Raw genomic sequence first — 13,978 nt, forward strand, 5'->3', positions numbered from 1 at the left:
ACCACAAATTGAACAGAAAATGCAATAAAAATAAATTTTTACAAATAATTTTGCCTTTATCAGAAGAGAAACTAGTCGAAAGTGCTAGCCGAGCTAGCCGTTGAAAGTGCTATAACTCAAAACCTTTGTTTGTCGGCCGAGAATGCGCAAAAGTGCAAATTTGGTGCACAAAAAACAATTTATGGTATCAAAATATTAAGTACAAAACAGTGAGTTCGTAAGTAATAAAAAATTCAAATACAAATATAAATATTTTAGATATTTGTTGTAAAAATTTTAAACTTACAAACTATTCTAATGCTATTATTTACAGTATGAAAATTTAGGTTTAAAATATAGTAAACTCTACCCTACCTCTTATCATTGGAAATCATAACGTTACAATCACGACTTTTGAATATACTTAAATTGCTTCTATATTTGCAATTTGTGGTCTATTTATAACGGAAATAATTTAATTGCTGTCATATTATGACAATGCTAAAAACTCAAACGTAATACGTTATCCATTTATTGTATAAGTTGTTAGTTTCTGTTCGAAGAATCACATAAAGCATTATCAACTTGAACAGAGGCCAACACATTTTCAACTCTGAGATAACATCTTAAAAACCAAATAAAAAAAACACTTTAATTAACTGAAGAAGTCTTAATTGAATACTACGTAACTGCTCGGAAAACTTTACAGCTTCGTCTATAAATGCATCGAGAATTCCGTTTGAATGAAACGGTTTTCTTCAGAGTCCTTGACATATTGAAAAACAAAGCTTAGTAGCTTGAAAACAATTATGTAGCAATAAGATCATTCTTCAATTAGTGTTTTTACTAGATTTTTAAAAAATATTTTCGAGTTATATACACAATAACACAAAAAAATACCATAAGCATTACAAATGGATATTTTGTTTGGTGTTAAACAGGGTATAGGGCCTAGTTACTGGCAACTTAAGGAAATTTTTCAGCTGCAATTTGAAAAAATTGTAGATGTATAAATTTCCACTGTTGTTTGCCTGTCTGTCCTTTCCTTAATCTCAAGAACGGAGTTGGATAGATGAGAGTCGAGACCAAATATGGAAAGCTTAAGGACAGGAGGCCCCAATTAACTATATATGAATTTCTGATACAAACCGAAGGTCAGTCTATTTCAATTCAAAATTTTTTTTTTAAAGGAGTTAGAAGACTGGCATGACTCTACAGCTAGCAGGAAAAGTATGATGTACAGGGAGAAGCCACTACTAATTTCAGATGAAGAGCATATATTTTAAATTAAATAAATTAAAAAATATGATTAAAAATTGAAGCCCAGTATTGTGATGGTGTCACAATAAATAATTAAGTAATAAAATATACTTATTGATGAATTGTACTGCCTTCCTACTGCCAAAATATAGTGATGGTTCTCAACAATTCTGAAGTTAACAAAACACTAGAAACCAATAAGCAATTCCATGTTTACAATTCTCACAAAACATTAAAGCAGTAAACTATTAAACTTTATTGTATTAAATAAATAGTAAACTGGAATTGTCTAGAAATATATATATACAGTCAAACCTGTTTTTATGCGGGGGATAGAGGACCACAGCTACAGATTATAAATACCAATCATTTAATCCAAAATGTGTTTTGTTTTACAAAGTTTTATAGTTATCGGCCGTACATGACAGCAGAAACTTATACAGTGGACCTTCGTTATAGCGCTGCTCACTATACCGCACACTCAGTTACAGTGCGGGCAATGTTTGCGATGCGATAAACTCAAACATGTTTATACGGGTCAGTGCAGCGTTAGTGAGTAGCGCATTTTATTGTTCTGCGTATTGAGTAATTGTGTATGTATTGAGTTCCTGAATGTATTTTGAATAGTGTTTAATTATTGTATACATGATTAGTAAAAGAAAAGCTTACAGTGTGAAAGAAAAGCTTGACAATATTGCTAAAGTAAGGAGGTGAACTGCGTTACACCGCGCCGCTCAGTATAACGTGGTTCACCTTATAATGCAGGTGTTGTTAGCCAACATGCGCGTTATATCGGGGGTCCACTGTATTAATGCTTCCATGCAATACTTCTAGAATAGCTTTTACAGAACTTGTACTAAAAAGGTTTAAATTCAAAATGGCCAATAACTGTATCATTTACCCTATTAACAAGTTTTACACGAATGTGTTTGAAGCACAAAATAACCTATGGCAAACTGAGAACACGTATTAGCTTGTAAAGCAGTTTACTAAGCAGATAAATAACAGTTATGTCAGTTTGTTAAAATATATTGAGAATCAATGTATTTTAACAAACAGAACCTTTAAAAAAAAAAAAACCTATATAACTTACTGAGGAACTCCTACCGGTCCATATCCCATCCCCTGCAAAGATACTAGTTTCTATTTCCTGAATCTAAAAATACTTATTTTAGAAATAAATAAATATTAAAAAAATGAATAAAAACTAGAATAAAATAACAATTATTTGTATTTGTCTTTTAAAAAACTTCTGGAGTGAAGCAGCAATGAACTATTTACACATTATCGATGGTTAAATGATTACTGAATGTATACATACAAATTTAGGATCGCCGAGAAACTTTTTCATCCATTATGTATTTTCATTTTGCAGAATCCCACATCTCTGAGAAACACTTCAAGGTTCCAAGCCAGTTTAAGAAACACTGGTTTATAGTGAAAGTGTTTTAAGAAAATCACTAACAGATCTAGTAAATATATCCTATTTTTAAAGTGAATTGATCTTATATATTTGTGCAATTATTTGCCAACTTGTTTAAGTTTATATTTGTTTGGAAAATTTAATTTTCACACTTTTGATAAATGCTAATGTTGTAAGGGAGGGAAATAGAGCGATAGAGATGCCTGCCTGATTACTCAGTTTAATATTCATTTACCCACTTGAAAAATGGACATAAAAAGAAGAATCTTACATAATATACATGATAAAAATCTACTTATTAACCAGCTTAATTAAGTAGTAATTCCACTTTTTCAATATATTTATCTTGTTCTGATCCAAATGGAATTTCTTTTAATTTATATTTACAGGAAAATTTCTTATAAGTCTCACAAACTAATTTTTTGGACACTGCGTGGGTTTGGCCAGGCCTATGACAGAGTGATCGGGTGGTAAAGGAGGGGGCTCGATGTACTCAAAACACACTCCCAAAATTTCCCAAAGTTATTTTATTGCGCCAATTCAATCACGGATCCCACGTAGCATTTTACCCGCTTCGGCCGTGTGGCTGGCTTATTACGAACTAAGGTCTTATCTGTCAATTTATTATTAAGCAAAACCTTTATGTTCTTCATTTTGAGACTTGTTAATACAAGAATTAATTACACTAACAGCAGCATTTGTAGACGAACTGTATCCAATAGTAACTCTAAAATCCTATTTAATTCTATATTCCAGCTCTCAAGTAATAATGAGTGTATAAAGGTGCATTTAATTAAACTTCAAAACGCTACTAACCTTCTAAGATAATAATTAACGTAATTACAGTAATTTCAAACAGTACCATTCATTTTGAAAGACCCTCTATTTCACTTTCTAAATTTTGATGACATTCAAAGAAGTCGTACAATTTTATATTTTGTAATTTTGAATTTTAATTTTATTTATCAATTTATTTTAATAAAACTTTAACTTTTGTTATGACAATACACTTATGTGTTTATTCCTTTATTAAGAAATCCAGTTATTACTAAAATTTAAACGTACCCACTGATAATGCAACACAAATTTCTTTTGTCATAAACCCATACATTAAATAAAATCTTTCCTATTTTCATTTCTGTATCATTTATTTTGGAATTTCTTTCATCAATTCTGTATTATGAAATATATTTAACAATATACAGAAAATTCAAACACAACGCAAACACTGGAGCACCATTGACATCGCTATGTTTTTGTCACATAATTGCATTATCTACTATTTAAGAAGGTTGAACAGCACAACCCGCAGCTCTGGTATATTAAGTATAGGAGAGTTGTGTGCATGGCAACATTGATGTAATGAACAAAGATTCCCATTTGAACAAGACACTCCTGACCCCAAAGCATTTCACCAGCAAAATTTGAGACCAAAGAGGATTAAGTTATATTCCATCACATTTTTTCGCTACCTCTGTTGTATAATATCTTCACAATGCTCTGCTAGACAGATAAGGAGAATTCTGGTAGTGGCACCTATAGATAGTAGTTTTGACATAGTAAATTTTGTAAAGGTATAGCATAAATTCCAGATTTTTCAAAAAGCATAACCCTGTCTCTATTATTGCAAAACATCTTACGCTATGTGGGCTGAGGAGGAGCAAGTGGCAGTGTAACCAAAAGTATAAACCTAAAGATACAGCACATATGCAGGGTGATGGCTGTTATTTCTGTCCATGAAGAACAATGGGTTCTTTCTCTAGATTTTTAGCATTCTACCTGCCATATTACCAAAAGAAGACATTTATATACGAAAGAACGGTTTTGCATTTTATGTCCCCGACAACGAGCGGCAAAGCTAGAAAGCATTCGCGAATTATTTTCGTATTAATTCTCTGCATTAAATCAGTTTTAAAGACTAAAAGGATATAAGTTTATATAATTACAATCTATTAAAATGTCAATATCTGATTGAGTTATCTCGTTTAATTCCTTTTGAGCATCCGCAGAGTTGATAACACTTTAAGAAATCATATATTTTAATTTAAATAATTATATACAGTTTTTTCTTAAAAACAGTAGGCGCATTTTCTCTAGAACAGGTCGAAATACCTTTTATAGATCTCTTTTTCTATTAATTAATCATTTTGAATACTAGTAATGCAAATTGTAAGTGTGTGTGTTTTTCAATCTAGGAGTCATGACCTACAAATGGCATTGCCCTTGTAAATGGGTCATGGATTTATAAATAAACTCAAAACAGCACTTTTTTTTTTTTTAAAACTTTCAAAGCTTTAATTTTATATGGTAAATATAATGCTCTTAACAAGTTTCATTTTGGCCGTGATAGAAGTGTTATAGGCAAATGACATCACATAATGAATAACTGTATGAATGAAATTAATAATAAACATCAGATCAAATAAGTCAAAACGATTGAAAATTCCTCGCTATCAGCAATTAGATGGTGAGACGATAAAGATATCAACTTGCTATTCTTACAAACTTGGATTCAAGTAAAGATTAAACCTTAGAAATTTTCATAAGTGATAACACTCGGATATATTAAGCACCATTAATCGTTATCCAGCAATCTCATTGTGAGTAATGATGAATATGTATTATTCTTACAATATAAAATTTCTAGATTTTATATTTTCAATCATCAAAGAAGTTTCTATACGTGAACTTTTTCTCTGCATTCTTTCGCTTCGAAATAAAAATATTTATGGAAAAATAAATATAAAACACTGCTTTATTAGAGAAAAATTACATAATTTGGTCCTTTATACCCACCAATCTAGAAATAAAACTACAGTTGAAATATAGATCTATAAAAGACTGGAAACATTTAAGACTTTATTCTAATAAAGCAGTATTTTGTATTTATTAAGCACTAAAAGAATCAATTTGTTTATTTTTTTTAAGCAAATATTTTCCGATATATTAGATCTATTTTTTTCATCTTATAATTTTCCATAAATACAAAATTTCACGGAACATTTTGTATTTGCGAAAAATTATAAAAGATCATTTAATAATACTAATCCCGTGATAAAACGATCTTACCATCTTAGAATGTAATTCAGAAATTTCTAAGTATAGAATATTATATGTATTTCTATTCTGAAATTATGCATCTGTAGAAACTGTTAAAGAATCTAAAGCTAGGGATAAGAAGCTAAAAAATATTTAGTTATTAAAATAAACAAGCCCTTAAAAGAGTAGGTTGATATACAGGATGAACTGTAACTGTCGGAATAAACACGTATACATATTCTATGCCTGAAAACTAAATGAAAAGTTCCAATAAATATAGATCATAAAACATAGGAAAGAGTTATTTTCTTCTAATTTTTTTACATCAGACAAGTTCCACAAAATTGCTGTGTAGAAGTTATCACACAGGAACACAAAAATGATATACGATAAGTTCTACATAGCAAATCTGCACGTATTTCCAAAGAACAAAAGAAAACAAGAAGTAATCAAGTGTCTGAGGTGTTTAAAGTGGTTGCCATTCTCAACAACAACCCTTGAAATGCTTTAACATTGATGCCTTACTTGCTCTAAATTTCTAGGCTGATTTCTGTCAATAATAGAATTACATGCATTCTTGACCAGTTCTAGTTCTGTCACAGTTCTATTGACATAGAGTAGACAAGAGATTTCAAATGATCCCAAAAAATAAAAATCATGGAAATTTAAATCTGGTGGTCCAGCCAATATATATATGTTCTTATTGTACGTATTGCTATGTTGCGTGTAAATCGACCCTTATTTTCCAAGTATCAGTTCATTGTGGGAATTACAAATGTTTGTCCAAGATTCATTCCCTTTGATTCAGCAATATACTGACAAGGTGTGGGAAATGGCAAATGCCGAATATTGTGGGATAATGTCACAAGTAAATCCTCTACACCACTCAATATTGACTAAATGTTTGTTCAGCATTTGGCAAACATTAAATGTGTGGAGCTGTCTTCAGATATTATATAATAAATACAATATCTAAAGACAGCTCCACACGAGACTAATTTTTATACTCATAATTTGAATGTTTCAGAGTTTGAAAGCAAAATTCGACAAAAATTAGCCTCGGAGTTCAAACGATGCTTCGATGTTCGAACTGCACTCAAAGCATAAATGCAATTTGTTACCTGTCCAAGTCATTTCACTCTCACTCCTCCATTATGCTTGTATGTTTTCACTGCTTTTTTAGCTTTATTTTTAGTGTGTTTAGTTATATATACTATATTGCGTGTTATTTGTCAAATTTTAACAATTTCTTCATGCAATTATTTTTCGTTAACAGCTTTAGGAAGCCCAGTACATTTTGTATCCTTTAGTTCAAAATCTCTCAAATGGAACCTTTTGAACTACATTTGACATGTTTGAAGTTTAGGAGCATTTTCTTAAACACCCACTACAATTTCTTTTTGCTGTTTGTACATTGTTATATCCTTTCCAAAACTCATTAAACATAATATAAATCTATGCTAAGATGACGAAGTCGACAGTGTGCGACCAATAAATGCAATCTTCATTTTATTATGCAGTATTTACATATTTTATTTATGGTTTTTGTCTCTAAATTTATTATTAAGGCATTTAATTGTGTTATTTTTACCTTAAATTGTGTATTTGATGTTTTAAGTTTATCAAAACAGGTATTTGCAGTGTCATGGAATAGATTAATTCACTTTCCATTATTTGTAACGGGAAAAAATTGATTCGACTTCAAACAACCTCCTGAAATGAATTAAATTCAAAGTATGAAGCACCACTGTTATTTATAGGCTTTAAAATTTGTAAATTGATTTACTGTGTATTTATTTTTGATTTAAGAACTGTTAATTTTTTAAAACTGCTAAATAACTATATGAATTATTTCATAAATACAGCCACTCCTTACTTAACAATCTATGAGTTTAATTAATGACTATTTGGACTTATAACCAGCTCTTCAGTATGGGGAATACCTTTCTTATACCCCGTTTGCATCGAGCATTTCAATCTAGATTGTGATGAGATTGGCAACTGTGCTGTGGTGCGACCTCTCTCGACAGTTTCAATCTCAACTGAACTGAGGTTCAATCATGATTGACACGAGAGTTTTTGAAACTAGATCCAGTCATAAGAGAGTTCCCACAACCCCACATGTGCGAGAAGAAATAAGATGGCTGTGGAACAGGTTTCAGGCTATCAACAGAGAAATAAAAAAAAGATATTTGGAGAGATGATGAGATCTGGCTATTATTAGATATATGGCAAGAAAAAGTATTTATTTCTAACCAAAACTTCCATTTTGTTTGTTGATGTTCTTGACTTATCAAGTAGTTATGTCAGTTTTATCATCGCATGCAATAGCCGGGTTCTTCTCAAGCAAACTGCCTGTGCGAACAGCTCGACGTTTGACTGACAACAGTTGCAATCAGGATTAAAGTGAGTTGTGGTTTGTGTGAGAATGTAGTATTAGTCTGTCCCAGGAATTCTCTCTCTCTGTCTTCATCTTGTTCCTGCAGTTGATCAGTATTTACTACACGAAGATTACATAGTTTGTTTATAAATTTGTACTTTACTGTGTACAAGATATCAGTAAAAAGAAAAAGTATGGCTTCACCTAGAGAAATACCAACATTCAAAGAAAGAGCAACAGAGTTAGAGGTGAAGCAGCACTTGGAAGAGAAATAAAAAGAAAGAAAGAATGGAAGTGCAAAAGTTTACATAAATGGGTTACTGGTGTGTTCTTGAAAATGAATGCAGCTATATTAAAACTAGGGGTTACGCATCTGAATGTTGAACAGTTCATGAAAGTGGAACGGCAAATGAATGAACTTTTACGATGCTGTTGTAAAACTTACCAAGAAAAACTTACAAAGCAGATCACACAAGTGAAATTCTAGAAAGCTACATCCAGAACTCTACCCCGACAAGATTCATTTTCTTGCTGTCATCGTTCTTACCTGGGCCCTCTATATCTCCCGATAATCTTGCTAATAACTCCAATGATGAAACTGATGACCTTGAACCGCCACCAGCTTTTGAAAGATTTGATGACTAAACTATTCATCTGAATAACTTTTTTAATGAATGAACTTTAATTTTTTTCATACAACATTTCCATAATTTTTGCTGAATGTATTTTTATGATCAGAATTTTTCAGTATTTTTTTATATGTAAGAAATGCAAATTACAGTAGAATAAAAATTATCGAGCTGGAATTTCTTTTACACCATTTTTTTTCAAGAATAAATAAGACAATTAAGCTTCTCATTTATCAACCAATTTGCTCAAGGACCTAGTCATATGAATGGAACTGATTTGTTAAGTGAGAAGTGCCTGTAGTAAAAAGGTGGAATAGAGTTTAAATGTGCTTGGTAAATGAATCTAAATGACTCATTATTGATGCAAGTTTTTAATTTTAATCATTATATATTGTTTCTATTTGTAAATAATCCTTGAAATTCTAACTACTTTAATTTTTAGTTACATTATTATTATTAGCAATGTGATTAATATAAAATATCAGATTACAAATTGAAAAATATTAACATAAAAATACCAGCTTATCTAGCAAACTTACACTTATAAAAATAGAACTATACTAAATAAATTTTACTAATTGATATTTAGAGAAAAAAATATTTAAATGTTATAAATTTTAAATTTCATTTGCAAGACTTCAATTTATCTTTAATAATATATAAAAGAAACAGTTTCATTCTAACTGTTAAGCGCACGTAATATCATATAGGACAGCGTTTCTCAACATGGGAGTTGTGGTGATATTAAAGGGGGGTTGCGAAACAATAATGAAATCATTTTATGAGAAAGAATCATTTATTATAAACTTATAAACATTTTACTTACAATAAGTACACATGTAAAGAAAATAAATTAATGTAATGGTTGCATTTGTTTTTCATTTAAAATTTTCTCCATACGTGGATCTACGTTAGAAACACACAAAAGCAAATTGTTTTCTTAATTGGTTATTATTCCTTCGGGTAGAGGGGGTCGCAAAATATTAATTTTATTTATATTTACTATTTGGGGGGTGGCGGAGCTAAGAAGGTTGAGAATCGCCGATATAGGATGTAGATGCAATATTTGGATTTTGCAACGAGTCGCAACAACATCGTGTCATTTACATCTATTAACTTCATTACATGTCAATCCCATTGTAATTAATTGCCTTTATACAATTTTTAAACTTATTCCAAAGAATTAACATGATTTTTAAAATTATGCTAATTATAATCTAACAATTTTGAAACAAATAACATTTACTTTCTGATATTAATAGAATAAAAACAAAATTTGTGTTAAACTATTGAACTAAGCTGAAGGTGTATATTATTTTATATTATAACATATTTTAATATAATTTTGGATACTTCGTTTAACTGGTATACTTTTTGATACTATCACAATATGACGTAAGCAGACGTTACGAATGTTTGTTTGCTAAGATAATTAGGTAAAGCGCGTTTGTAACAAGTGCACTAACATTATTTTGATGAATGAAATAACTGTGTAAAGTAATCGAGGTTCCATTACAAATCATTTATTTTTTCTCTTATCATAGATAAAATATAGAAATATTCTTCTTTACTTAAAAAATATTACTTGATTAGGAATTATTTTAAAATCTTTTTCTTAAAAAGAAATTTAAAAAAAAAGTTTTGACTTCTTTATAAAGCTGAACTTTAACTTTTTAACACTAAAATTTTTCATAAGACACTGTTGAATGTGCATTATTAGTTGCATATATTTAAGATGAACAAAATTAATCTCAAATATATTTTTTAATTCAATAATATATGAAAGTTAGATACATTTTGTGACTTATATATATTATCTTTGTACTTTGTATGACTTAATATTGAATTCTTTTCATTTTATGTACTAGGTAAATATACATAATCTAAAGTTTTGACATACCTCTGTATCTTTACGAATAAAATGTCCTGCTAATAAGGAATTTTGTTTCAAATTTTGTGCCAGTGCCACCATTTCTTCAGCCACTTTCTCCTGCATGCTGTGATGGTAACGAAGTACAGCATCCAAGTCCTGATTTTCTTTGTCTTCTTCATGCTTCTGACGTAATCTCAAATCGCCATTATCTACAATTGTTATTCAAAAATATTTACTTAAAGTTTAACAGTGTAAACAGAGTAAAAATTATTCAATATTTATGACATATACAGTAGACTTGCTGTAAAATTCTTAAATAATCTATTAAATTTTCTTGCTGTATAAGTTGTGAAAAATACTTTCTTAATACACTTTAGTTTCTTAGATGTAATAATATAAAATGTAACCTATATTGTATTAATTCAAATTTAAGACATATCCAATTATTAAAAAAAAAATTTTCAAAGAAAAAACTTGATTGATAATTACAAGTAAATGTAATTTAAAAGAATTTATGAAAGAAAACTACATTATTATTTCCTTCCATGATATGTATTTAACAGATGATAACAAGGCTTTCCAGTAACGTGTACAGGGTGTCCATAAAGTTACTGTACAATGAGAAATTTGTAATAACGTTAAAGTTATACATATGGGATTGCATACAAGATCCGTAAGTCATAAGTCTCACATTTCCATTTGGCTGTAGAAGGTGTTACTGCTTGCTCACATATATTATGATTTAGACTTCTTTGCTGAAGGATAATCTCCTGTGGAATCTGGCCTGCTAGGTCCCAAGACCTGTCCTCTGGATTTTAGGACCTATAGGGAACATTTCCTGCATTTCCTATAGGAGAAACTGCAATATTGTATGCAAAACTTTGCTTTAAAACTTTACTTTAACCTTTTCCACTTTACAGCAACTTTTTGGACACACTGTATGATGTAGCTTCGAAACTAATGAGCCCCGCATACTTCATTCTTGTCTTCATTTCACTACAAAAGTTCAAATTCCTAGTATTTCTGTTTTCTTGCCTCGTTTACATTGCGCTTTATGTTTGCTTGTTCTCAGTAAAAAAAAAAAAAAAACAAATGATGATCTCAAGCCTTGAAGAGTGACAAAGAGTATTCTGAATTTAAGATGAACCATCTTATAAATGTGGAAATGTAAAAAGAGTGTTTCTTAAATTTGAATTAATGTAGTAATTTAAAACTAGTTTCATGAAACATACCAAAAACTTGAAAATCTGATTTTTTGTCTAACAATTCTTCTCTCATTTCCTGTAAATAACGAGCTTTTGTTTGTAGATGCAATTCTTTAGATTTATTATGTTTCGGTGAGGAAGACAAACCTGGAGATAAAAACTGATTTGCTAGGGCTTTCTCTGAAGCAGTAGGCTGAAAATAACCAAAAATTGCTGAGTTTAATATAAGAATTAAAATTAAATTATAATTTAGACAGAAATTCTTACTAATTTCTCGGCTTCAACAATCCCTTTAAGAAATTTTACTTTTTTTTCATATTCAGCTAACATTTCAACAGAAGGTTGGCTAAAATTTAAAAATTATTTTTTTGTTATTCATAATATGCATTTTCTTTTGTAAAAGCTAAATCTCGAAATGTTACATTATAAAAATAAAATAGTAAATTTATTATGTAAGTGTCTATTAGGATGCATCGTATTAGTAGGATTTATTACACTTGTGTCTGGGTTCTGCAAATTTAAGAAAACCTATTCAGAAAAACAATTTTTATTTTTAACCTGTTTCACCTATTAAGATATAAAGATTGTTTTTTCTGAATAGATTTCTTAAATTTGCAGAACCCAGACACCAGTATAGTAAGTCCTACTAATACAATATGTCCTAGTAGATATTTACATAGTAAATTGTATAAATAAAGACACAGAGGCATATGAATTAATAAAATAGTAGAGTTTACATCTTTTATCTATCTAACACATTGGCCTATCAGTGGCCAAGTGTATAAAACCACCAAATTCAGGCAGTTAGTTTGCATCTCGCAAATGGGGCTGACCCGTGGGGTTTTCCAAGTTTCCTTCAAATGTTTAATACCTAAATAGGAGTCAGATTCCCATAAGAAGCCCTCTTGGCATTGGCAGACTGCCCGAGTGTTGCACTGTCTTATTCCGTCGATCCCAAATCCCTATCTAACACATTGTAAATTCGCTTATAATAATTATGAGATAATTATTAAAATGCAAGCATCTAAGTTTTTGTTTTGTATATATAGAGCAGCCATGTATATAAGATCTTGTCTCCAGTTAAAGAATATCTCAATGATAAATTCCATAAATGATGGATTGGATTTGAATCTGATACAGCGTGGCTTTCTTGACATTCGGATTTGATATAATTTGACAATTTGTTTAAGTCACTATAAAAGGAAAACCTCTCAACTCGAATTTACTAGAGTCGAATGACTGAAAACTGAATTTAAGATTTGTAAATCCTTACAAGAAACTGTTGATGTGGACGATGATGTCTAAAAGAATGTGAGAAAAATTTTATTTGTGTATAGAGTGGAGAAGAGAGTGTAGATAACTTTTAATTACAATGCTTGATGAATTTGTGGTCACTCTCTAGCCAAAAATTCTAATAAGCTGCACAATGCAAGCAATCTATCATAATTCTTTACTGAACTCATTACATTATTCTATTATAAATGAACATTTATTTATTGTGACATCGCCACAATGCCAGGCTGCAATTTTTAATCATATTTTTAATTTATATATACTATCCACCTCAAATTAGTAGTGTCTTACCCCTGTACATCAAACTTTTCCTGCTAGCAATTGAATTTTGCTAGTCATCTAACTCCTTTCGGAAGAAAATTTTTGAATTGAAATAACGTGACTTCCAGAGCAAACTGGAAGTTCATATATAGTTAATCGGAGCCTCCTCCTTCTAAGCTTTCCATATCTGGTCTCGACTTTCATCTATCTAATTCTGTTGTTCAGATTAAGCAAGGACAGACAGTGGGAATTTTTTCAAATTGCAACCCAATAATGATATAAAACATTATATCCGTCCATTTTTCATTTTTTCCTATATTTTTTGTTTTTTAACTCTTTCTGTCCTTTGGACACTAAGAGGACCTTCTTAGCAAACTCATTATGGGTTTGACAAGCTCCACAATGGGGTGGCTGGGTGACAAGTAACAGATACGGCATATCCAAATGGATCGTCCCCTGAAAAATTCCTGGGTTTTTGACCTAACCGTGTTTGATCCCGAGTCTCCTAGAATAGTAGGTTGCCACCCTAACTGCTCGGCCATTAGGTCGTCTTTTCATTTAGTTACAAAACTAGACATATACATCTTCTGTACAATTTATACCAGTAAGAGTATCAATCAATCATATAAAACAGAT

At 30.4% G+C, this 13,978-nt stretch overlaps 1 protein-coding gene across 2 annotated transcripts in view; it reads right to left on the bottom strand.

Moving 5' to 3' along the window:
- Use1 (Vesicle transport protein Use1) overlaps positions 1 to 13,978 on the bottom strand; it is a 29,665-nt gene that overhangs the window by 6,189 nt on the left and 9,498 nt on the right. For both annotated transcript variants that reach the window (XM_067276968.1, XM_067276969.1), the window contains exons 3-5: positions 12,056 to 12,134; positions 11,816 to 11,981; positions 10,611 to 10,792 (exon numbers count right to left, since the gene is read on the bottom strand). In XM_067276968.1, coding sequence (XP_067133069.1) covers positions 10,611 to 10,792; positions 11,816 to 11,981; positions 12,056 to 12,134 — 427 coding nt within the window. The remainder of the gene's footprint in view (positions 1 to 10,610; positions 10,793 to 11,815; positions 11,982 to 12,055; positions 12,135 to 13,978) is intronic.

This window comes from Centruroides vittatus, unplaced genomic scaffold (assembly GCF_030686945.1).
Source record: "Centruroides vittatus isolate TY-2023 unplaced genomic scaffold, ASM3068694v2 contig_723, whole genome shotgun sequence".
In the NCBI taxonomy this organism is placed as follows: Eukaryota; Metazoa; Arthropoda; class Arachnida; order Scorpiones; family Buthidae; genus Centruroides; species Centruroides vittatus.